The sequence below is a fragment of the Hemiscyllium ocellatum genome, chromosome 39 (genome assembly GCF_020745735.1).
Source record: "Hemiscyllium ocellatum isolate sHemOce1 chromosome 39, sHemOce1.pat.X.cur, whole genome shotgun sequence".
Lineage (NCBI taxonomy): Eukaryota > Metazoa > Chordata > Chondrichthyes > Orectolobiformes > Hemiscylliidae > Hemiscyllium > Hemiscyllium ocellatum.
This window is the reverse complement of record NC_083439.1, coordinates 40,354,100-40,379,474: the sequence shown is the minus strand read 5'-3', so window position 1 is coordinate 40,379,474 and position 25,375 is coordinate 40,354,100. Positions and strand designations below refer to the sequence as shown.

The following is a 25,375-nucleotide window of genomic DNA, read 5'->3' as shown; positions in this document are numbered from 1 at the left end:
AAGTAGTTGACCTGTAGCCTTGTATACTAAACATTTCAAGTGGTCATCTAAGTAAATATAAATGCCTTGAGGGTTCCTGCCTCTACCACCCTTTTGTGCAGTGAATTCCAGATACCCAGTATACTTTCGGTGAAGAATTATTTTCCTCAAATTGCCTCTAAATCTCCTGATCCTTATCTTAAAACCCCTCAGTTAATGAACTCTTGGGAAATGGAACAACCTTGTCTATGCCCTTCAGAACTCCCCTCAGCCATCTGTACTCCCTTGCTTTGTAAGTCATTCCAAAATGCATCACACTATTCAGAATTAAACTCTATTTGTTACTGTTCAACTCATCTGACCAACCCACCTATACTGTCAACCAATCTGAGGCTTTCAAGCTCGATACTTATCTGACCATCAAATTTTACAAATTTACTGATCATCTGTCCAGCATTCATGTCAAGATCATTAATGTAAACAACAGCAACAGACACATCACTCAACACAGCCTTCTAGTTATAAAAACACCCTACAACCATTACCCTTCACTTCCCGCTACTAAGTTAAATCTGGATACAATTTTCCAAAATGCCCTGATTCACATGGGCTTTTAGCTTCTTAACCAGCCTGTTAGGCAAGGCCTAGTTAAAAACCTTAATGAAGGTTATGTAAACAACATGAACTGAAGTATCCTCATCTACAGACCTCCTTGAAAATTCCAATCACATTTGTTACATGATCTAACTATTATTAAGTTATGCTTAGATTAGATTAGATTCCCTACAGTGTGGAAACAGGCCCTTCAGCCCAACCAGTCCACACTAGACCTCCGAAGAGTAACCCACTCAGACCCATTTCCCTCTGACTAATGCACCTAACACTATGGGCAATTTAGCATGGCCAATTCACCTGACCTGCACATCTTTGGCCTGTGGGAGGTACCCATACAGACACGGGGAGAATGTGCAAACTCCACATAGACAGTCACCCGAGGTTGGAATCAAACCTGGGACCCTAGTGCTGCGAGGCAGCAGCGCTAACCGCTGAGCCACCGTGTCCTCCCGTGTACATGTTGACAATCCTTGAATAATCCTTGCCTCTCTAAGTGAAGATTAATTCTGTCTCTCAAATTTTTTCCCAACAGCTTCCATAGCATAGACTTTAGCTTATAATTTCATGGCTTATCCTGATCAACCTTCTTGAGGAATGGTACCATATTGTCTGCCCTCAGCTTTGAGAAAGTCTATAGCCTTAAAACTTGTCTTTAAACATTTGGACTAAAATGTAATGCTGAATTATAGAACACATTTGCTGCACTAGAAAATAGAAAGGCAGGAAGGCTCAGAAAAAGGTGGGGGGCGGGACTCAAGGAATGCAGAAGATAGGGGCATCTGGGCTCACCAAGTGATAACAGGATGATGGGAGGCAATTAAAAACATTTGCCTTAGCATCAATGAATCTGTGTGAACAGGACACCAAGTGATAACATTCACAGCCATTCCCTTGTAAAATTAATGAGTGTTTGATTCTGACCCTGAAATAAAACTCAGTACTATCAAAAGCCTTGTAATTAACAGTCAGATCCTGTCAATTACAATGAATTCTTATTACTCCTTGCAAGCGGGGCAGACAGAGAGAAAAACATCTTTGCTGTTACAAGACCCTGACTTGAGAGTTCAAAAGGGGGGACACTAGAGAGAGAGAGACCATTTTAGTGCTGAGTCTGCTGAAGCCAGTAGAAAATTAACTCTTAGTGCTTACCTGCCACGGATTGAATTTAATTGCATTTTGGGACTTTATGATGATATTAAGTAGCCATTACCGGTTATTAAATACAAACTCTGTAAAAGGTAATTATTAATGAAGCTTTACCTTCCTTGCTGATCTTGCAGACCACTCTACAGACCTTGCAGACTGCCCCACTGTCATTTCTAACTACAGAGGAACCTCGATTGTCCGAAAATCAGATTATCCGAAGGAGATCTCTAGGTCCCGAAAGAAACATTACATCAAAGACGTGTTTCCAACAGTGATCGCATCTTTTGTTAACAGTAATTTTTTTTAGATTAGATTACTTACAGTGTGGAAACAGGCCCTTCGGCCCAACAAGTCCACACCGACCCGCCGAAGCACAACCCACCCATACCCCTACATTATCCCTTACCCCTTACCACTATGGGCAATTTAGAATGGCCAATTCACCTGACCCGCACATCTTTGGACTGTGGGAGGAAACCGGAGCACCCGGAGGAAACCCACGCAGACACGGGGAGAACGTGCAAACTCCACAAACTCAGTCGCCTGAGTCGGGAATTGAACCCGGGTCTCCAGGCGCTGTGAGGCAGCAGTGCTAACCACTGTGCCACCGTGCCGCCCACTAATTAAACAGGCACCATCTCCAAATGACTGACTGCCCACCCTCTCTCTCTCCCCACATTTTCCCTGGAAAGTTGTGCGTGTGGGTGCGGGTGTATGTGTGTCCACTATTTGGAGGCTTACCCCACTAAGGCAACTGCAGCAGTCTTGTTGGTGTACAGTCCAGCTGACCCGGAGAGAGGACGGGGGGTGTGGTGTTGAACGGTATTTGGGGTGGGGAAAGGTGTCGTACAGGTTTGGGGGCAAGAACAGTGTTGGGAGCGGGGGGGGGTTGTTGCACAGAATTGGGGATAGGGAGGCAGTGTTGGGGTGGGGGAGGTGTTGCACAGGGTTGAGGACGGGGCGGTGGTGTTGGGAATGGGGGGGAGGTGTTGCACAGGGTTGGGGACGGGGTGGCTGTGTTAGGGGCAGGGGGAGATGTGGCACAGGGTTGGGGACAGGGCGGTGGTGCTGGTGGTGGGGGGAGGTGTTGCACGAGGTTGAAGATGCGGGGGCAGTGTTGGGGGCGGGGGAGTGTGGCACAGGGTTGGGGACAGGGAAGCAGTGTTGGGAGCAGGGGGAGGTGTTGCACGGGCTTGGAGACGAGGGGGCGGTGTTGGGGGCGAGGGTAGGTGTGGCCCAGGGTTGGGGACAGGGCAGCGGTGCTGGTGATGGGGGGGAGGTGTTGCACGGGGTTGGGGGCAGGGGGCAGTGTTCGATGGCATCAGGGGTAGAGAGGGCATGGTTGGAGGCAGGGCCTCGCGTGCACTGTGCTGCTGCAGTCTCCTGAACAGGGAGCAGACGTTAAAAACACCGAGCCCCAGAGAAACGGCATTTAATCGATTAACCAAATAATTGATTATCCGAACAAAATAGTGCCCGCCCATCACGTTCGGATAATCAAGGTTCCCCTGTAAGCAGATCTTATGTCTTATTTGAATTTGAATCACAACCCTGAAAGGAAGCTTGCTTAATTTGAAGACTAATCAATCAGTTTAAATTCAGGCCTAATATTGAAGAGATTCTGGCACAATGTATCAGGAAGCCATTTTATGGTCAAAAGCCTGCCCTCCTTGCTAAGACGTCATTTTGTAAAATAATTGTATCTGACATGAGAGCTGTGCAAGATTACCTTATGAACTCTCCAATTAGCTCAGACTGGTACCTCTTTATGATAGGCGTTTATCTCGCTCGCAGATGCCTAACCCAGCTGGGCATGTTTTTCCCACCTGATGAATGGCTTAGGGCCTGTAGAAGTGATTAGTCAAGTGTACACAGACCTGTCAATTAACGTTTCTTCCTTATGAATTATTGTCTTTCATTGTTATCTGTCTAATTAAGAACCTGCAATATTTTTGTAAACTTTTATATAAAGGAAGCCACTTTGTATGAGTACATCGGAGTGATCACAACTCCCTGACATTTACTATAGTCATGGAGAGGGATAGGAGCAGACAGTGAACTGTGGAACATAAATTGGGAATAGATATTCTCAGGGAAATGCATGACAGAAATGTGGAGGCTGTTCAGGGAGTACTTGCTGCGAATGCTAGATAGGTTTCTCGCACTGAGGCAAGGAAGGGATGGTAGGATGAAGGAACCTTGGATAACAAGAGATGTGGAACACCTGGTCAACAGAAAGAAGGAAGCTTACTTAAGGTTGAAGAAGGAAGCAAGGATCAGACAGAGTTCTAGAAGGTTACAACGTAGCCAGGAAAAACAGAAGAATGGACTCAGATTAGATTAATTAGATTCCCTACAGTGTGGAAACAGGGCCTTCGGCCGAACAAGTCCACACCCACCCTCCGAACAGTAATCCACCCAGCCCCGTTTCCATGTGACTAATGCACCTAACACTATGGGCAATTTAGCATAACCAATTCACTTGACTTGCACATCTTTGAACTTAGGAGAGCTAGAATGGAGCAGGAAAAATCCTTGGCAGGTAGGATTAACCAAAACTCCCAAAGCATTCTACATTTAGATGAAGAACAAGAGGATGGCCAGAGTGAGCATAGGGCCGATCATGGGTAGTGGAGGGAACTTGTTCCTAGAATCAGAGGAAGTCGGGGAGGACCTTAATGAATACTTGTTTCAGTATTCACTAGTGACAGGGATCTTGACTTTTATGAGGACAGATGAAATAGTCTGCTACAATCAAACAGGTTGATGTTAAGAAGGAGGATGTGCTGGAAATGTTGAAAAACATGAGGACAGATAAGTCCCCTGGGCTACACAGGATACTACAGGAAGCGAGGGAAGAGATTGCTGCATCTTTGGCAATGACCTTTGCATTCTCACTGTCCGCTAGACGATTGGTGCGTGGCAAATGTTACTCTCTTGTTCAAGAAAGCAAATAGGAATAACCCCAGGAATTACAGACCAGTCAGTCTTGCACTGGTGGTAGGCAAATTATTGAGGATGATTCTGAGAGACAGGATTTATGATTATCTGGAAAAGCATAACTTGATTAAAGATAGATAGTCAGCTTGACTTTGTGATGGGCAGGTCATGTCTCACAAATCTTATTGAATTCTTCGAGATTGCGACAAAACACATCAATTGCTCTCTATTCTATGGATTCCTTGAACAGTAATTAGTTCAGTTGAGAGACAGTATTTCGCAAGCATGCTGACAAACTGAGGTTCCAGTCTTTTGTGCTGCACTGAGGTTGGCGGGGGGCGGAAAGGAGGAGGAGGTTTGACTGAGGTTTGAGTCCTCTGCGTAGTATTGGGCTTCAGGTCTCCTGGGTGGGTTCATTGAGGTTTGAATCATGAAATAACCCCATTCAGGTTATTCAATAATTATTTTTCTTTAACAAATTGACACTTGGCTAATGTGAAAGCTGTCAGGAAAAGTATTTCAAAAGTCTGGAACAGCTAGAAACAACAAAGTATTTCCTGTGCTTCAGCAATTGAAAAGACAGTTTCAGTTCAGATTTAAGTCTCACGTATCTGTTGGAAACAAGTGCTGAATATTTTAAAACATGTTCGCCAAATGAAACTTCCCAAATAAAACAGTCGGTATTACGGTGGCAACTTTGGTAGAGATCAAAATTCTTTGAATTTGCAATATGAAGGGGGCGACCAATGAAGTCTTAACAATAATTAACAGAACTGAAACAGCTCAGCCTCAAGTTCTAATATACTCCAAAATCTTAACAAAACATCAGACTCAAAATGTACTCTTCTTTTGAGAACAGTCCGCATTAAAAACACAGCAGTTAAGATATTTTAGTATCATATTATTATCTGGCTAAAGCATCACACTTACCCATTTATAGGTCTTGGTTTCTTAAGGTGAGTGATGTCAGTTACAGTTCTTTTTTTTCCCAAGGGAAGGTAAATGAGATCTATGTCAATGTGTTTACTAATGGGAGTTCTGGTTAGAATGCCATGCCTCTAAGAATTCTCACGCGTGTCTTTGTTTCGCCTGTCCTAGAATGTGTATGCTGTCCCAGTCAAAGTGATGTCCTTCTTTGTCTGTATGTATAGAAACTGGTGATAGTGAGTTGTGTCCTTTCATGGCTAGTTGGTGTTCATGTACCCTGGTGGTAAGTTTCCTGTTTGTTTGTCCGATGTAGTGTTTTTTCACATTTCATGCATGAGACACTTCAGTTATGGGGAAATATTGAGGACATTCGGACTGTTTTCCTTGGAGAGGAGAAGACTAAGAGGAGATTTTATAGACATTTTCAAAATCACAATGGGTCTGGACAGAGTGGATAGGGAGAAAATGTTAGCATTTATAAATCGATTAAGAAATTAAGGTATTTTACAAAAAAACCTTTATGAGATTAAAAAAAAACTTTTTCTTCAAACAAGGGGTTAAGATATAGAATACCCTGTCTGGAAATGTAGTGGAGGCAGGTTCAATTGAGGGATTCACATAGGTATTGGATGGTTACTTAAATAGAAATAATAGGAAAAGCCAAGAAATTGGCACCAAACAGATGGTGCAAAAAATGATAGGCCAAATTGGCTCCTTCTGTACTATAACATATTGTGATTCTGTGATCTGGGTTAATATAAAGAAATAGAGTCCTAGCAGAATAGATCTCCGTCCACTTCATAACCTTTTGTACGCAGAGAATAGGCAACAGTTAGGAAAATCTGCTCCCAGCACTGCATATAGAACAATATTTCCTTTCATAAGTTCCTTTCCTTTTGACATTCTAGTTTATCCAACAATACTTGCACTGTAAAATAAATGATAGGAAAACTCAAATTAAATTTCTGCTTTTACCATGCTGGACTTCGGAGGAGGATGCAGGTACAGAATCTGGGTATAGAGACAGTGAGGTTCTTGAGCAGACTGACATAGGAAGGTGAGAAGGTATTGAAGATTTTGATAGGCTTTAAAGTGGACAATTCCACTAGTTGGATGTACTGTGTTCCAGGCTACTTTGAAGCAGGGGAGGAATTAACAGGCTATGACCCAAATTCTTAATTTTTATCTGGCCACAGGGGAGGTGCCAGAGGATTAGAGGATAATTAATGTGATTCCAGTTTTCAAGAAGGGTGGTCAAAATAGAATAGAAATTACAAATGAGTATGCCTCATATCAATGTTACTGAAACAATTGGAGAAAATTCTAAAAAAGGGAATTAATCTCCATTTGGACAGGCAAAGTTTGATCAGGTAGTCAGCTGGCTTTGTAAAACGGAGATCAAGCCTTACAAATCTGATTGAATTTTGAGGTGATCAGGAGTGTTGATGAGCATAGTGCAAGGTGGACCCAAAATTGGCTTCATAGTAGGAGACAGGAGGTGAGGGTTAGGCTGAGGTTAGCTTCCAGTGGAGTACCATAGGAATTAGTGCTGGGTTTGTTGCAATTGTTTGTGATATATATAAATGATATAGATGAGAATGTTTGGGGGATAATAAGTAAGTTGGTAGACAGCACAAAGATTGGCTGTGCGGTTGTAAGTAAGGAAGGTCTTAGGTCACAGGAAGATATGTAGTTTGTTCAGATGGTCAGATCAATGACAGATGAAATGAAACCCTGAAAAGTGTTTACTTTGGAAGAAGTAACAAAATGAGGGCGTACTCAATGAATGGCAGGACATCAGGAAGCTCAGAAGAGCTGAGAGAACTTAGGGTCCTTGTCCACAGAACCCTGAAGGCAGCTTGGATAGATTAATAGGATGGTTCAGAAGGAATACAGGGCAAACGTCTTTATCTGCCATAGCATGGATTATTAGAGGATGGAGGTTTTGCTGGAGTTGTACAAAACTTTTGTGAAGCCACAGCTGGAGTACTGTGTGCAATTCTAGCTACCACACCATAGGATGAATGCAAATGCACTGGAGCAGGTTCACCAGGATATTGCCTGGATTGGAGCATTTTAGCTATGAAGAAAGGCTGAATAGGCTGGGATTGTTTTCTTTAGAGCAGAGAAGGCTGAGGGGGTGAGCTGATTTGAGATGTGTAAGATTATGAGGGGCATGGACAGGCGGCAGCTATTCGTCTTAGTTGAAAGATCAGTAATGAGTGACACAGCTTTAGATAAAGATCTGGAAATTAATAGGAAATTTGGGGGGAAATGTTTTCACTAGAGGGATGTGGGAATCTGGAATGCATTGTCCTAGGAAGGTAACAGAGGCTGGAAAGCTCAAAATCTTCATGATGATGAGCGTTTGAAGCGTCATAACATTCAAGGCTGTAGGCCAAGTGCTGAAATGTAGTTTTAGTGTAGATTGTTCAGCGCTGTATGACACTATGACTACATGCTAGTCTTTGTTGGTGGTTCAGTTACAACCCTATTTTAGATGTGGAAATTGGCTGTAATGTTAAAAAAAAGCTGTATATTTATCTCACTCCTTTTATGTCCCAAAGCACTTTACTTTGGAAATGTAGAAACTGTACTCACTATAGTATAATAGGAAACATAATAGCCAATTTGCACAAAGCAAACTCTCACAAACAGCACGGTGATAATGTGTGCAGATATACTGCTGGAATTAAATGTGGTATAAATACAGGCCCAGGACCACCAACGTGAACACACCTGCTCTGCGATGTCGATCATCCTGATTGTGATCTAATGACTGCAGACTGCTGCCTGCTTTTAATGTATGGAAAAAGCTACATGTGAATTAAAAGAATTGAAAATCCTGCTATTTGAACAGAGTCAGTGGTGGAACTGAGCAGAGATGCACCTAAATGCATGCCTTCAAACTAAATATTAGTGTTTAATTGTAGAGCCTTGCAAACTCTATGCATATGTAAATGTTTATTGTGTCTTTCTGCAGTGATCTTTAACCTAGATGCTGATGTACATCACCAACTATAGAAAAATAAATATTTTACCTACACTGTTTTTGGCATTGATATTCACTCCCTTCTTCAAAAGCAGTTCCATTCTGATCACGTCATTCCCCTTTGCTGCATCATGGAAATCCTGCTCTGACCGTAATACTGCAAGAAAAGAAAACATGGTGAAATGTTAGCATGATAGAGTCTTAGAATAGCCCAGCAGAACATGACAGCTAACATTAACAAGAGGATCTTTCTTAAGAAAAGGATTTAGAGGTAACCTAATCAAGATCTGATTGAGTTCATCAGAGTTAACTCAGACAGAATATTTCCACTTGCAGTAGAAACTAAAATTAGGGAATAAAGACAAGGTAATTCTTAATCAACCAAATCTGAAACTGAGGGGGCATGTCTTTATTTAGAGAGTGGAGATCAGGTAGTTGGAATGGGAGGAGAGTGTATGGAGAGCAATGTGGATCATTTGTGTTAAATGGCATGTTCTTATATTGCATATCCTTAATAGTTCCATGTATCAGCTCATGCCAGCCAAAATTCTCATTCAATATGTCTCTACAGCCATTACCATTTATTCCTTACTCTCTACTAGCCTTCACAAGATACCCTTACTAACCTCGATGTTTACATGTAACCACTTTATCTAGACTCTATATATAAAACACCGTACCTTCCCTATTCACTCACCCTGGCGATTCCTGACTTAACAAACTGCACCACCATTACCCTATCCATACTTGTGCAAAATCTTTGAGTCTTTGGATAACTATCAGATAAACTATGATATTAATGAATGGTGGATCAGATTTGAAGGGCTGAATGGCCTCCTCCTGCTCCTCATTTCCACGACATGTCTCAAGTTTGTGACCAGCTTTCCCACAACTCCAATCTTGTCACACCACTGAAACAAGCCTGACCCAAATCACAAAAGGCATTCTATCTAATTAAGTACGAATAGCTTTTAATCATATGCAAATTGTAACCTCAAGTCCCTGGCTCCTGTCTCTTTGTCCTGTTTCTCACTAAAATCATGCACAAACTAGAGTCAGATATTTAATGCTGACTCTGCCCAGCTCTACTTCACTTCCAACTTTCGTGACCCCTCCATTTTCTACCATGAGAAAATTCAGTTATCCAGCTGGACCATGGCCAGACACTCCATAACTGACTACATTTTCTTCCACTCTCATGACTTTGTTCTCCTATTTGTCCAAATTGAGCTTTCAACCATATGTCCTATCCAATCCAAACAATGTCTCGCTTTACTTCTGCAACACTGACTTAACTGTGCCTGAACCAATCTAAACTGCTGCTGACACTCATATTCATACTTTTTCACCTCCCAACAACATATTGGCCAACACTTATCCTCCATCTCTAGAAACACTAATTTTGAAAAACTCTGCTCAACTTAAAATCATAGAATCAAAAGAATTTTACTGTATAGAAGGAACCCATTCGGATCTTCGTATGTGTGAGACAGCTCCCAGAACAGCTACCCAACTCCAATCCTCTAAATTTCTCACTTTCATATATATATAACACTCTTTTGAAACATCCTATGGGAATCTACATCCACTACTCTCCCAAGCATTACATACCAAATCCTTCCAAATCCTAAAATCTCTGAGTAAAGAAGTTTCATCTCACTCCTAGTCCTCTTGCTGACAACCTTGAAATTGTGACCCCAAATTACTGACATACCAACTCGTGAAAACAGAGTATTCTCCTTTACCTTCTTTTCTTGTTGAGAATTTTGAACATCTCAGTAAGGTTACCTCTTAATCTCCACTGCTCCAAGGAGAATAATCCCTGTTTCTGCCATCTTTGCTTCTATCTAAAATCCCTCATTCCTGGTATCATTTGAGTAAATCTCATTTCACACTCTCCAGGGCTTTAATCCTTCCTTTAAAAACGCGCCCAGAACTGAACACAAAAACCAAATGATTTGGAAAGGTGTAGCATCACTAACTTGCCTTTATACTTTCCAAGGATCCAAGGATCCTATAAGCCTTTTTAACAACCGTTTTAACTTGTCTGGCCACCTTCAGTGAATCATGCACATGAATCCTGACTGTACTACTCCTGTACTCTTGAGTCTGTATTGTCTCTACAAGTTTCTTCTACCAAATTACATTACCTCACATTTCTCTGCATTGAAATTCATCTGCCAGTTGTCTGCCATTTGGCCAACTTGTTGATGTCCCTGTGAAGTTATAGTCATAGAGATGTACAGCATGGAAACAGACCCTTCGATCCAACCCGTCCATGCCGACCAGATATCCCAACCCAATCTAGTCCCACCTGCCAGCACCCGGCCCATATCCCTCTAAACCCTTCCTATTCATATTCCTATCCAGATGCCTTTTAAATGTTGCAGTTGTACCAGCCTCCAACGCTTCCTCTGGCAGCTCATTCCATACACTTACCACCCTCTGCATGAAAAGGTTGCCCTTTATCTCTTCTATATCTCTCCCTTCTCACCCTAAACCTATGCCCTCTACTTCTGGACTCCCCCACCCCAGGGAACAGACTTTGTCTATTTATCCTATCCATGTCCCTCATGATTTTTATAAACCTCTAAAAGATCACCCCTCAGCCTCCGACACTCCAAGAAAAACAGCTCCAGCCTATTCAACCTCTCCCTATAGCTCAAATCCTCCAACACAGACAACATCCTTGTAAATATTTTTTGAACCCTTTCAAGTTTCACAACATCTTTCCGATAGGAAGGAGACCAGAACTGCATGCAATATTCCAAAATTGGCCCTAAACCATCCCCACAATTCACTATTCTCTCTAGCTGAGTATCATCCGCAAATTTAGAGATTTTGCCCTCAACGTCCATCTTTTAATTGTTTATATAAATCAGAAAAACCAAGGATCCCAATATCACTTTCAACTCATCTTCAATCTGAGAAATGCCTGTCTATACCCAATCTCTGTTTCCTATCTATGAGCCAACTTCTTATCCACGCTGCCAAGGACCCATTAATTCCAAACACATCTAACTTGCTGACCAACCTGCCATGTGGCATTGAATCAAATGTTTTCTGAAAGTCCAACATTTTCAGCGTTATCACTGCCTATGTCACCTCGTCAAAGAACTCAATCAAATTTGTCAGACATGAACTGCCTTTAACAAAGCCATGTTGATTGTTGAGTATTAACTTATTTTTCTTGAAGTGTTCATTTACCTTATCTTGTATTATGGCCTCTGTCAGTTTTCCTATTAATGTAGTTACCTGGATTATCATTTGCTCCCTTCTTAAACATTGGCATCATAGTATTCGAGAAGATTTGTAGCTCAGCTTGTGGATGAGGTTTTGACTTGCTTGCCGACCTGATAAGTTTGTTCACAGATGTTTTGTCACCATTCTAGGTAACTTCACCTCTCGTGAAGTGTTGGAGTGCTGTTCTGCTTGCTACTTATGTACCTGGGTCTGCTAGGGTCATTTCCAGTTTTGTTGCTGGTTGTTTCTTAGTGGTTGGTATATGAGGTCCAATTCTACATGTTTGTTAATAGAACTCCGGCTTGAGTACCAGGCTTCCAGGAATTCTCAAATATGTCCCTGTATGGTTTGTCCTAGAATGGACATAGCGTCCCAGTCGATTGGTGTCCTTCATTGTCTGTGTGTATGGAGACAAGTGATAGCTGGTCATGTCTCTTGGGGTGGCCAACTGGTGTTTATATGCCCTGGTGGCTAATTTCCTTCCTGTCCGCCCTATGTAGTGCTGTTGGCAGTATTCACATGGTATTTCGTATATAACATTGGTTCTATTAGTTGTGGGTATGGGATCCTTTACATTTGTTAGTAGCTGTCGTAGTGTGGCGTGATATCCAGGGGTCGGAGTAGTCTTGTGGTCATTTCTGATATGTCCTTAATGTATGGCAGTGTGGCCAGTGTGTCCAGACGTGTTGTGTATTCCTGTTGTGGTCTGCATGTAGGTAATGGCAGACCATGCTTTTTGGGAACCCTTTGTTTCTGATGACATTGTGTAGGTGTTCTTCTTTCGCTTTGCCCAGCTATGTTCTGAAGACATTATGTTCTTTCCACATAACACACTGCACCCTGATACCCCAAATAACAGAATCATATTTCAAATGCTCCAGTTCCCCAGGACTAATCCTGTGTTGAGAAGGGCCTGGAAAATGTTTGTCAACGGCTTGGCAATTTGCTCTCCAATCTCTCTCATCAATCTATGATGCATCCCATTGGGCCTGATGAGTTCTTTACCTGGAGTATTTAGTAGGAGAAAGTGAGGATTGCAGATGCTGGAGATCAGAGCTGAAAATGTGTTGCTGGAAAAGCGCAGGTCAGGCAGCATCCAAGGATTCCTGAAGAAGGGCTCATGCCCGAAACGTCGACTCTCCTGCTCCTTGTATGCTGCCTGACTTGCTGCGCTTTTCCAGCAACACATTTTCAGCTCTGGAGTATTTAGTGCCTCTTCTTTACTTATCACTATGCTGCTCAGTTGCTCAACACCCACATTTTGAATTAAGCCATTGTCACTAACTTCTAATTTGCTAAACACGGAAGCAAAATATTTCATGAGCAGCTTACCCTGCTTGTTCCTTTTGGGGCCCACCCTATCCTTCTTTAACTATTAACATGTTTGAAGATTTGTTTTAGCGTAGCCTGCCATCCTTTCCTCATGCTTCCTGGTGGCTTCCTTATTCCAGCCTTATCATCCATCCTACATTTGAGATACTCTTCCTGATTTATATTGCTATTATTATTCCAGTATTACATTAGGTTAGATTCCCTAAGTTTGGAAACAAGCCATTTGGCCCAACAAATCCACACCAACCCTCCAAATAGTAACCCAGCCAGACCCATTCCCCTTCCCTACTACCCTACATTTACCCCTGACTAATGCACCTAACACTATGGGCAATGTAGCATGGCCAATTCAACTGACCTGCATAACTTTGGATCGTGGGAGGAAACTGGAGCACACAGAGGAAACCCACACAGACATGGGGAGAATGGGCAAACAACACATAGACAGTGGCCCAAGGTGGGAATCAAACCCGGGTTCCTGGCGATGTGAGGCAGCAGTGCTAACCACTGAGCCACCATGTGGCCCTTATTTTTCTCATCAACATCGTTTGTCATCTAGGACACTCTAGCTTCAGATACATCAGTTTCACTTCTTATGGATATGTACTTAGTTTGCACCCTATTCAACTCTCTTTTGAAATTCACCCATTTTGCATCCACCGTATATCCATCAAAATGCATTTCCAATCAACCAGCTCTGGCTCAAATTTCAGATCCCTAAAATCTGCATATTTCCAGTCTGGAATCTTCTTCAATTTATAATTTTCCAGCTTAATATTGAACTTATTGTTGTTATGATCACTATTTTCCAAATGCTCTCTCACTCTGATGTTCTCCACTCCTTGCCTGCTTCATTTCCTTGGACCCAGATCCAGCAACCTGAAGAACTGGAAATGTACTGTTCCAGAAAGTTTTCCAGGACACATTGCAGGCCCTTCTCCCCTTCTATGCCCCACACTCTACATTTTTTCCAGTCTATCACAGGGTAACTGAAATCACCAAATATCACAACCTAATGAGCCCTGCAGATTCCCATAATCTACCTACAAATGCTCTCTACTTGATAAAGGTGATTGATGAGGGTAGAGCAGTAGATGTTGTTTACATTGATTTTTCGACATGGTGCCTCATAAGAAGTTCATCCAGAAGATTAAGATGCATGAGATCCACTGTGACTTGGCTTTGTGGATTCAGAATTGGCTTGCCCATAGAAGACAGAGGGTAGTGATGGAGGGAGCTTTTTCAGGCTGGAGGTCTGTGACTAGTAGGGATCTGCAGGGATGCATCTAGGTCCACAGCTGTCCAAATGACTTGGACAAAAATATAGAACAGTGGGATAGTAAGTTTGCAGTTGATACATTGATTGGTGGAATTTTGGATAGTATAGAGGTTGTCAAAGGATACAGCTGGATATAGATCAGTGGTAAATATGGGTGGAGAAATGGCAGATGGAGTTTAAACTAGGCAAGTATGTGGTACTGCACTTTGGGAAAATCAAATGTTAAGGAAAATGGCAGATAATGGCAGGACTCTGAGCAGCATTGATGTACAGAAGGATCTTGGGGTTCAAGTTCACAGCTCCCTGAAAGTGGCCATGCAAGCAGATAGGGTGGTAAAGGCATGCTTGCCTTTATAGGTGGTGGAATTGAGTAAAAGAGTCACGATTGCATGTTTATAAGACTTTGATTAGGCCACATTTGCATTCAGTTCTGCTCACCACATTATAGGAATGATGTGAAGGCTTTGAAAAGGATGCAGAAGAGGTTTATCATAATGTTGCCTGGATTGGGGGTATGAGCTAAAAGGAGAGGCTAGAAAAACCCAGGATGTTTTCTCTTCAGCAGTAGAGGCTGAGGGGAGACTTGATAGAAGTCTATAAAATTATGAGATGCATGGCTAAGATTGATGGTCAGAATTCTTTTTCCCCCAGAGTTGAAATGTCTAATACTAGACATAGAGTGAGAGGGGGAAAAGTTCAAAGGAGATGTGAGGGGCTTTTTTTTTACACAGAATATGGTAGGAGTCTGGAACGCACTGCCAGGGGTGGTAGTTGAGGCAGATATGATAGGGAACTTTCAGATATGCACATGAATATGCAAGAAATGGAGGGACATGTACCAAGGGCAAGGAGAAGAGATTAGTTTCATTTGGTGTTATGTTCGGCTGAAGGGCTTGTTCCTGTGCTGTACTGTACTATTCTATGTTCTATACAATTTAACCCTGCCCTTATTTCTGCACAGTTTCACACCATATAACTGCATTTGTCGTGCACCTCATCTGAAACTATCCAGTGGAAAACTACTAAGCCATAATTCATTACCTGGTTGAGTAATCTTCACAACGTAAACATAAAAATAATTAAGACAAATACTAAACAATGATCTCAATTCCTGTAGAACATCATTACTGGCTCCAGGAGATGCAAACCCTATTTTTTAATTCATTAATATTATGCATTTTATTCATTAATAATTTCAGGTACTGCTCAATTCATCTCAATTATTACCATGGCTAACCCACCTAGCCTGTAAATCCCTCAACACTAAGGGGCAATTTACCATGGCCAATCTATCTAACCTACACCTCTTACGATTGTTGGAGGAAACCAGAGCACCTGGTCAAAACCATGCACATGAGTAGAATGCGCAAAATTCACACAGGCCATCACTCTTTGCTGGAATCAGCTCAGATCCCTGGCACTCTGAGTGAGCCATGGGTTTGATTGCAGCCTTTGGACAATATGTTCCTGTCTGTGTGGAGGTTGCATGTTCTCTCCAAATCTGCATGGGTTTCAGCCAAGTGCTCCAGTTTCTTCCCACAGTTCAATGGAGAAAAACCACAGATACAGTCAGATTACCCCTAGGAAAGGTAGGAGGGGTAGGCAGGTAGTACAGGAATCTATCACCATAATGGCTATCACTATTTCAAACAAGTATGCTGTTTTGGAAAATGTAGGGGGTGATGGACTCTCAGGGGATGTTTCTGCGACCGACAGCGAGACATCAGAATGGTGTGTTGCTTCCCTGGTGCCACGATCAAGGATATCTCAGAGAGGGTGCAGTATGTTCTCAAAGGGGAGAGGGACCAGCAGGAGGTCACTGTGCACACTGGAATTAACAACATAGGAACGGAAAACAATGAGATTCTGAAGGGAGCATATAGAAAGCTAGGCAGGAATTTAAAAAGGAGGTCCTCGACAATAGTAATATCTAGATTACTCCCGGTGCTACGAGCTAGTGTGGGTAGAAATAGGAGGATACAGCAGATGAATGCATGCCTGAGGAGCTGGTGCAGGGGAGAAGGGTTCACATTTTTGGATCACTGGAATCTTTTTTTCTGAGGTAGATGTGACCTGTATAAGAAGGATGGATTGCACCTGAATTGGAAGGTGACTAACACACTGGCAGGGAAATTTGATAGCGCTGCTCAGGAGGATTTAAACTAGTAAGGTGGGGGAGATAATGAGGAATGAGATCAGTCTGAGACTGGTACAATTGGGAAAAGGAGCAAGTCAGTCAGGACAGGCAGGAATAAAGCAGAGAATGAGATATGGCTGATCAATTAGACTGCATTTATTTCAATGCAAGCAGCCTAACAGAGAAGGCTGATGAACCCAGGGTATAGTTAGGAACATAGGACTGACATATCATAACAATTACAGAGAGGTGGCTCAGAAATGGACAGAACAGGCAGCGTTATGTTCCAGGACACAAATGGTATAGGAAGGATAGAAAGGAGGCAAGAGAGGAAGGGGTGTGACTGATGAAGGATAACATTACAGCTCTACTTAGGGAGGATATTCCTTGAATACATCCAGGGAAGTTATTTGGCTGGAACTGAGAAATAAGAAAGGGATGATTACCTTGAGATTGTACTATAGAACCCCCAATAGTCAGCAGGTGATTGAGAAAAAAATTTGTAAGGAGCTCTCAGTTATCTGCAAGAATACTAGGGTGGTTATGGTAGATTAGATTAGATTCCCTACAGTTTGGAAACAGGCCCTTCGGCCCACCATGTCCACACCGACCCTCCTAAGAGTAACCCACCCAGACCCATTTCCCTCTGGCACTTAACACCATGGGCAATTTAGCATGGCCAATTCATCTGACTTGCATATCTTTGGACTATGGGAGGAAACCAGAGCACCCAGTGGAAACCCACGCAAACACAGAGAGAATGTGCAAACTCCAAACAGGCAGTTGCCTGAGGCTGGAATCCAACCTGGGACCCTGGTGCTGTGAGGCAGCAGTGCTAACCACTGAGCCACCATGCCACCAATTTTAACTTTCCAAACATAGACTGGGACTGCCAAAGTGTTAAGGGTTTAGACAGAGATGAATTTATTAGGTGTGTTCAAGAAGATTTTCTGATTCAATATGTGGATACCCCTAGTAGAGAGTGTGCAATACTTGACCTACTTTTGGGAAATAAGGCAGGGGAAGTAACTGAGGTGTCAGTGGGGGAGCACTTTGGGGCCAGCAACCATAATTCTATTAGTTTTAAAATAGAAATGGAGAAGGAAAGACCTCATCTAAAAATTAAAGTTCTAAATTGGAAGAAGGCCAATTTTGATGGTATTAAGCAAGGACTTTGAAAAGTTGATTGGGGACAGATGTTTGCAGGTAAAGGGTTGGCTGGAAAATAGGAAGCCTTCAAAGATGAGATAATGAGAGTCCATGGACAATATGTTCCTGTTAGTGTGAAAGGCAAATATGATAGGGGTAGGGAATGCTGGATGACTACAGAAATTGAGGTTTTGGTCAATAAAAAGGAAGCATACATCATGTATTGACAGCAAAAGCTGAATGAATCCTTAGAGGAATATAAAAGCAGTAGAAGTACACTTAAGAGGGAAATCAGGAGGGCAAAAGGGGGACATGAGAGAGCTTTGGCAAATAGAGTTAAGGAAAATCCAAAGGGATTCCATAAATGCAATACATTAAGGACAAAAAGGTAACTAGGGAAACGTTAGGGCGCCTCAAATATCAGCTAGACAGCCCATGCGTGGAACCTTAGGAGATGGGAGAGATACTAAACAAGTATTTTGTATCAGGAATTCCTGATGAAGGGCTTATGCTCAAAACGTTGATTCCCCTGCTCCTTGGATGCTGCCTGACCAATTGTGCTTTTCCAGCACCATACTCTTCCGACGCTGATCTCCAGCATCTGCAGTCCTCACTTTCTTCAAGTATTTTGCATCATCAGTGTTTACTGTGGAGAATGACATGGAAGATATGGAACGTGGGGAAATAGATGATGACATCTTGAAAAATATCCATATTACAGAGGTGGTGGTGCTGGATGTCTTAAAATGCATAAAGGTGCATAAGTCCCTAGGACCTAATTAGATGTACCCTAGAACTCTGTGGGAAGCTAGGGAAGTGATTGCTGGGTCCGTTGCTGAGGTATTTGTATCATCAATAGTCACAGTTGAGGTGCCGGAAGACTGGAAGTTGGCTAATGTGGTGCCACTATTTAAGAAATATGGTAAGGACAAGCCAGGGAACTCTTGACCAGTCAGCCTGACATCAGTGGTGGGCAAGTTGTTGGAGGAAATCATGAGGAACAGGATTTACATGTATTTGGAAAGACAGAACTGATTAGGGATAGTATGGCTTTGTGCATGGGAAATCACGAGTCACTAATTTGACTGAGTTTTTTGAAGTAGTACCAAAGAGGACTGATGAGGGCAGAGTGGTGAACGTGATCTATATAGACTTCAGTAAGACGTTGAACAACGTTCCTCATGGTAGACTGGTTAGCAAGGAATACAGGAGAACTAACCATTTGGATACAGAACTGTCTAGAAAGTTGAAAACAAAGGGTGATAGTGGAGGATTGTGCAAATGGGCCGAGGACTGGCAGATTGAGTTTAATTTAGATAGATGTGAGGTGCTGCACTTTGGAAAGGCAAATCAGGGCATGACTTATATACTTAATAGTAAGGTCCTGTAGAGTGTTGCTGAACAAAGAGACCTTGAGAGTTGGTTCATAGATCCTTCAAAATGGTGTAGCATAGACAGGATAGTGAAGAAGGTGTTAAGTTTGCTTTCCTTTACTGGTCAGAGTCTCAAGTATAGGAGCTGGGAGGTCACATTGCAGCTGCACAGGACATTAGTTAGGCCACTATAGGATTACTGTACTCTGTTCAATACTAGTCTCCCTGCTATAGGGAAGATGGTGTGAAACCTGAAAGGGTTCAGACAAGATTTACAAGGATGTTGTCAAAGTTGGAGAAGCTGAATAGGCTGGGACTGTTTTCCCTGGAGCATCAGATGCTAAGGGGTGATCTTATAGAGGTTTATAAAATAATAAGGAGCATGGATAGGGTAAATAGAATTAGAAGACCGGGTGAGATGGGAAAAATTCAAAAAGGACCTAAGGGGCTGCCAGAGAAAGTTGTGCAGGCTAGTACAATTACAGTATTTAAAAGTCATCTAGATGGATATATGAATAGGAAGGGATTAGAGGAATATGGGCCAAGTGCTGGCAATTGGACTAATTATATTAGGATATTTGGTTGACACGGACAAGTTGAATCAAACGGTCTGTTTCCATGCTATACATCTCTATGACTCTAAAGACATTTAGATTAGGTGGATTGGCTATGGTAAATTGCCACATCGTGTCCAAGGATGTGTAGGTTAAGTGGGTTAGCCATAGTAAATCCAGGGTTACAGGGAGAGGGTGGGATGTTCTTCAGAGTGCACACTCGATGGGCAGAATGGCCTCCAGGAGAAAGTGAAGACTGCAGATGCTGGAGATCAGAGGCAAAACGTGCAGTGCTGGAAAAGCACAGATGGTCAGGCAGCATCCAAGGAGGAGAGTCGATGTTTCAATTATAAGATCTTCATCATTCCTGACTCTCCTGCTCCTTGGATGCTGCCTGACCAGCTATGCTGTTTCAGCACCACACCTTCTAAGAATGCCCGTACAAAGATAAGAGGTACTGATCTTGAAAATATCTTTCTTGCATATCCTCCACTGGCTTCATCACATTCTTAGTTGTGCCTTCCACTGGACTGTCAACTTAAATATGCCCTCGCATTAAATGTTCTGCATTTATACTACTGCTATTCTTTACTTAAAACGATTCTTAAAATCAATACTGGACAATTTATTGTAGGTGATAACAACAGAAATAGATCGGGTAATTGAAGAATGATTCGGGTAGAACAGAACTCAAGAGCTACTTTGAATTGTCATACTGTGCTGTCAGGGTATTGCTCAGAAAGAGACTATTCATCCTCCTGTCCCTAGTTTCTATAGTGTGCTCCATTTCTATGATTTTCGTTACAGACCTTTGTGACTTTGTCTTTTTACTACATCAACATTAGTGCCCTAGAAGTGAAACACGAAACCGTTTTCTTGCAATTAATTAAATATTTGAGCAGTGCGCGACCATAGAAACAACGTATACTTAAACTACATGTTTCAGAGGGTTCCACCTCGACAGGGGACGGGACACGATCCACCCCCTCCACCACAGAGACCCGGGTACTCACACGTCTCTCCCTCCGCCACGAAATCGTCCGCCATTGCGTCCGCCGCGGCTCCGCCTTCCCGGGTGCAGCGCGAGGCGGGGCCTCACTCCGAGTCCCGGCCCGAAAGGGGAAAGGGACGGGGGAGGGTCCACCGGCACACAGAACATGAAGAGAAAAGTGACTGGGGGCGCAGACCCGAGTAAACCGTCCGCCCTTCCGTAAATTTCATTCCCCCATTGCATCCCTCCCGCCTCACCCCCCACCATGTCACTCTGTCCTTCCACTGGCCCATTCCCCTACAATCCTTGTCTACCGTCTCTCCCTCCCCTGTCGCCATTATCCACCCAGTCCTCCTACTACTATCATGTCCGACCCCGCTGCCTCCCCTCACCTAGTCATTCCCATGTGCCACACCGAACATTCACTATATATCTCCCCAAAGCCACCTGCACTAAATGTCCCTTGGCTGTACTGCCACCATCTTTAGGTAAAAACAAGGGCTGCAGATGCTGGAAAGCCCTTCAGGGATAGACGCTTTCGCCCGAAACGTCGATTTTCCTGGTCCTTGGATGTTGCCCGAACCGCTGTGCTTTTTCAGCATCACTCTAATTTAGAATCTGCCACCATCTTTCCACTTTCCCAACTAGCTCCCTTCTGTTTGAATTGAATTTATTGTCAAGTGTACCAAGGCACTGTGAAAAGCTTTGTCTTGCAAGCAATACAAGAGCTGACGTACTTAACTAGTATAGATAGTAAATAATAGGTAAACAACAGCAAAAGTAAAAACACAGGTTCAGGCAAATGTTAAGAGTTTGTGAGTCCATTCAGTATTCTAACAACTATGGGGTAGAAACTGTCACAAAACCAGCTGGTGCATGTGTTCAGGCTCCTGTACCCTCTCCCTGGTGGTAGAGGTTGTAGAAAAACATTGATAGGGTGGGATGGATCTTTGAGAATGCTGGCAGTCTTTCCTTGACAGCAGGGCTGGTAGATGGATTCTATAAATAGGAGGTCTTTGTGATTGTTTGGGCCAAGTTCACCACTCTCTGTAACCGTCTCTGATCTTGAATAATACAGTTGTCATACCAGGTAGTGATACATCCAGACAGATTGCTCTCAATGGCGCACCTATAAAAGTTGGCAAGGGTATTTGCAGTTATATCAAATTTCCTTAGCTGCCTGAAGAAAAAATGTTGGGCCTTCATCACCAGTGTGTCCACATGAAGAGTCCAAGAAAGACCACTCCCAGGAACTTGCTCTCCACTCGTTCCACCTCTGTACTGTTCATGTGTAGGGGAACATGAGTAGCATCCAGCCAAAAGTCAATAATGAGTTCCTTGGTTTTGCTGGCATTGAGAACTAGATTGTTCTCAGTCACCATTTTTCCAGGTCTTCCACTCTTCCTGACGTTCTTCTTACTATCCCTCTCCCACATCTTACCTCTTTCCCCATTATCCCTCTCCCCTACTGATTCTCACCTGCCCTTTATTCTTCCTACCTGCGTCATTCTCCACACCAGCCATATTCTCCCATCCTGACAAGATCCTCCCCAGTTTGACACTCTTCTTTGGACGTACTATCCATTGGCTTAGCCCTGGGTATTTTCCACTCACTGATGTACTAAACACTTTACAGTCAATCAAGTTTCATAGGTAAACCTGATTAACGAAAGTTGATCTAACAAACACAATCGACATACAAACATTTCCTGTACGGTTGATTGGCTCCTTTATTATATTACAACTTGTGTATGAATCAACTTGCAAATGGACTCCAGAACAAAACGCATTCGCAACCTGGAAACTGCCTGTAGTATGTTTGAATGATTAACAGACTTAAAGGCACAGATATTGGCCATTTTATCCATGCTGGCTCTGCTCCGAGTCAGTTGGTTCCATTACTCTGTCGAGCTGCAAATATTTATCCAAGTACCTATCCTCATCAATATTACATGATATGAACAAGGTATTGGTCATCTATTTAAGAAAAGATAGGCAGTAACATTAGGAGAAAGGAGATTATGCTTGGAATAGATAAATTATTCTGCAATTTAGTGGAATGATGGACTAATCTTGGAATGGATAAGTCCTCTAATCCACAAAGCTTGATGCCCAGACTACTGTTGAAAGTGGGACTGAACATAGTGGAAAAGTTTGCTAAAGTTTTCCAACTTGGTTATGCTAAGGAATTGGAGAGGGGAAAATTTGACACTTTTATTCAGATAAGAATATTAGCCAGCCAGTCAGTCTAGTATCTCTGGTGGACAAGATTTTAGAAATAATAATCGTGGAAACAGTTTGCATCATTAGAAAGGTTTGAATTAATTAAACAGAGTTCTCAACTGTATTACTCAACATGCATGACTAATTTGCAAAGAAAGGGAAAACAAGGGTTGATTAATGTGTAATGAAGGTACTTGCACCAGGCCCCGGTGGCTTGACTACTGACTTTGCACGTTCAATTTGTTTAACAACCTCATAAAATTTTAAAATTAGAAGGCAAGCATGGAATCATGGTGGATGTGATGGAGAGGCATTTTAAAAGATGGAGTAGGTGGTGAAAGAGTTGAAACCGGCCGTGTTAATGTGGGAGGCCAAAGCAGCTCCAAAATCTTTGGGATTGGCTGTTAGAAGAGGAAATTGAACTTTTTGAGCTTAGACCATGGACAGTGTTCTTTAGCTAAGCTCTACAGAAATAGGAAGCCACACCTTTTTGTAACATTCTACCTGTAAATGGGCATGATGAAGAATAGATTTGCAAGAACACTAGTAATTTCTATAGTTCCATCTGCTGAAGGCTGTGTAGTGATCTATGTAAGTGAACAGTATGTGTAACATAAAATGAAATTGGTAAGAGACAGTCAAGAATTCTCAATCTTTCTTCATGTGCTTTATATGTATCAGCCCTATACTGGGCCTTAGAACTATTTGAGTAAAAGGAAATTGGTCTCTTCTCATACCATCCCACAATATCACTGTTCTTGAAAGCCAGCAGTTCACAACTGGTCAACATTAGGCTATGGTAGAGGTTCATGTTTCACATGTAGCAGAGATACCGAGAAGCTCTAGGTACTGTGCAAGAAAGGCTGGAGCATCCATACAGATCAGTTTCAATGATAAAGACGTTTACCTTCAACCCAAGAACTCTGGTAACTTAAAGCTGTCACTATTTTGGAGAATGGACCTACTATGGAAGTCAGCTTCAGCATCATCTCAAAGTTAGACATCAGCCCATTGGAGGATACGCCAAAGAGGGCAACTTGTACTGCCCTGCCTTCTCAGTACACTTAATGAAGGGTAAGGCCTTTGGCGATCTCCATTTCAAGTCCCTCCTCCTGTATCTGTAGGATGTACTCATCTTCTGCTGACATTCAAGGGATTCTTGAATATTAGAAACCATTATTTCCTCCTTGGTGAAGCTCAAATTGAAAGTTGCCAACTTTTCTATCACCAAATTTGCAGATGCCACAAAAATAGATGGAAAGGTACAATGGTGCAGCAGGTAATCAGCAAGGTTAATTGAATGCTTTCCCTTATTTCAAGGGAGTGGAACTATAAGAGCAGGGAAGTTTTATTACAACAGTACAAGGTGCTTATGAGACTACATATTGAGAAATGTGAGCTACTTCAGTCCCTTATTTAAGGAAAGATATTATTTCTTTGGAGGTAGTTCAGAGAACATTCACTAGGATGATCCCAAGTATGAAGTCTTCTGAGTAAAGGTTAAATAAGAAGAGAATTGATTGGAATTTAGACGAATATGATGTTTAAGGTGCTTGACAGGGTAAATGCTGAGAGGATGATTCCCTCATTGGAGAGTCCAGGACCAAAGGACATAAACTGGGATGCCTTTATTTTGAGTCTATGACTCAGAGGAGGAGGAATTTCTTCTCAGAGATTTGAAAGTCTTTAGAACTCCCTGTTGCAGGGAGTTGTGGGAGCAGAGTCCTTGTGTATATTTAAGCTGAGACAGATAGATTCTTGATCAGTTGTGGTCTCGAGGGATATAGAGAAAGAGTAGGATGTCAGATCATCTATGATCCTATTGAATGGAGAGGTAGGCTTGAGGGGCTGAATGGCCTACTACTTTCCAATTTCTCATAGCCTTTCTAACTTGCTGAACTAAGAATCCCAAAATCAGTGTTACCATTATAATTGAAATTAATGGTTGTCATGTTCCACCATCTACTCTTCACAGAACAACAGACATTTTAACTGTTAATCTTTTTTTACATGTCCAATCTGTGGGCACCAGTTTTATTCTTTTCAAGTACTTAGTAACTAATAAATAACTTATTTGTTGTAAGTAGTTAAAGAGGATCGTAGTGCAAAGTGATTGACGAGGGTTCTAGGAGAGGTCAGCTTGTTCACCATAACTGAGAAGGGGACTACGGAGGACCTGGTGCTCACCAGGAAAGAGATTATATATTAGAGGGTGATAGTGAGAAGTGACTGACGAGAAATTTTGAGAGAGGTTGCTCACTCAGCACAGCTGACAAGGGGAATCAGGGAGGACTGGTGTCCTTGTGTGTATTTAAGGCTGCAGTATCTTCTTGATCAGTGGTGAATTGAGAATTACATGGAAAGGGCAGAAAAGTGGACATGAGGAATGTCAAATCAGCCATGATTCTACTGAATGGTGTAATGGACTTGAGGGGCTGAATGGCCTACTTCTGTCCTATTTTTTATGATGGAAACAAGACAAAGCCCTTCTGACT

The 25,375-nt window shown here is 42.4% G+C and overlaps 1 protein-coding gene across 2 annotated transcripts in view; it reads right to left on the bottom strand.

Annotated features, from left to right (window-relative positions):
* ankdd1a (ankyrin repeat and death domain containing 1A) overlaps nucleotides 1-20,725 on the bottom strand; it is a 273,678-nt gene extending 252,953 nt beyond the window's left edge. For both annotated transcript variants that reach the window (XM_060853051.1, XM_060853052.1), the window contains exons 1-2: nucleotides 20,680-20,725; nucleotides 8,653-8,756 (exon numbers count right to left, since the gene is read on the bottom strand). In XM_060853051.1, the coding sequence (XP_060709034.1) occupies nucleotides 8,653-8,756; nucleotides 20,680-20,713 (138 nt within the window). In that variant the 5' untranslated portion in view covers nucleotides 20,714-20,725. The remainder of the gene's footprint in view (nucleotides 1-8,652; nucleotides 8,757-20,679) is intronic.
* Nucleotides 20,726-25,375: the final 4,650 nt, after the last annotated feature.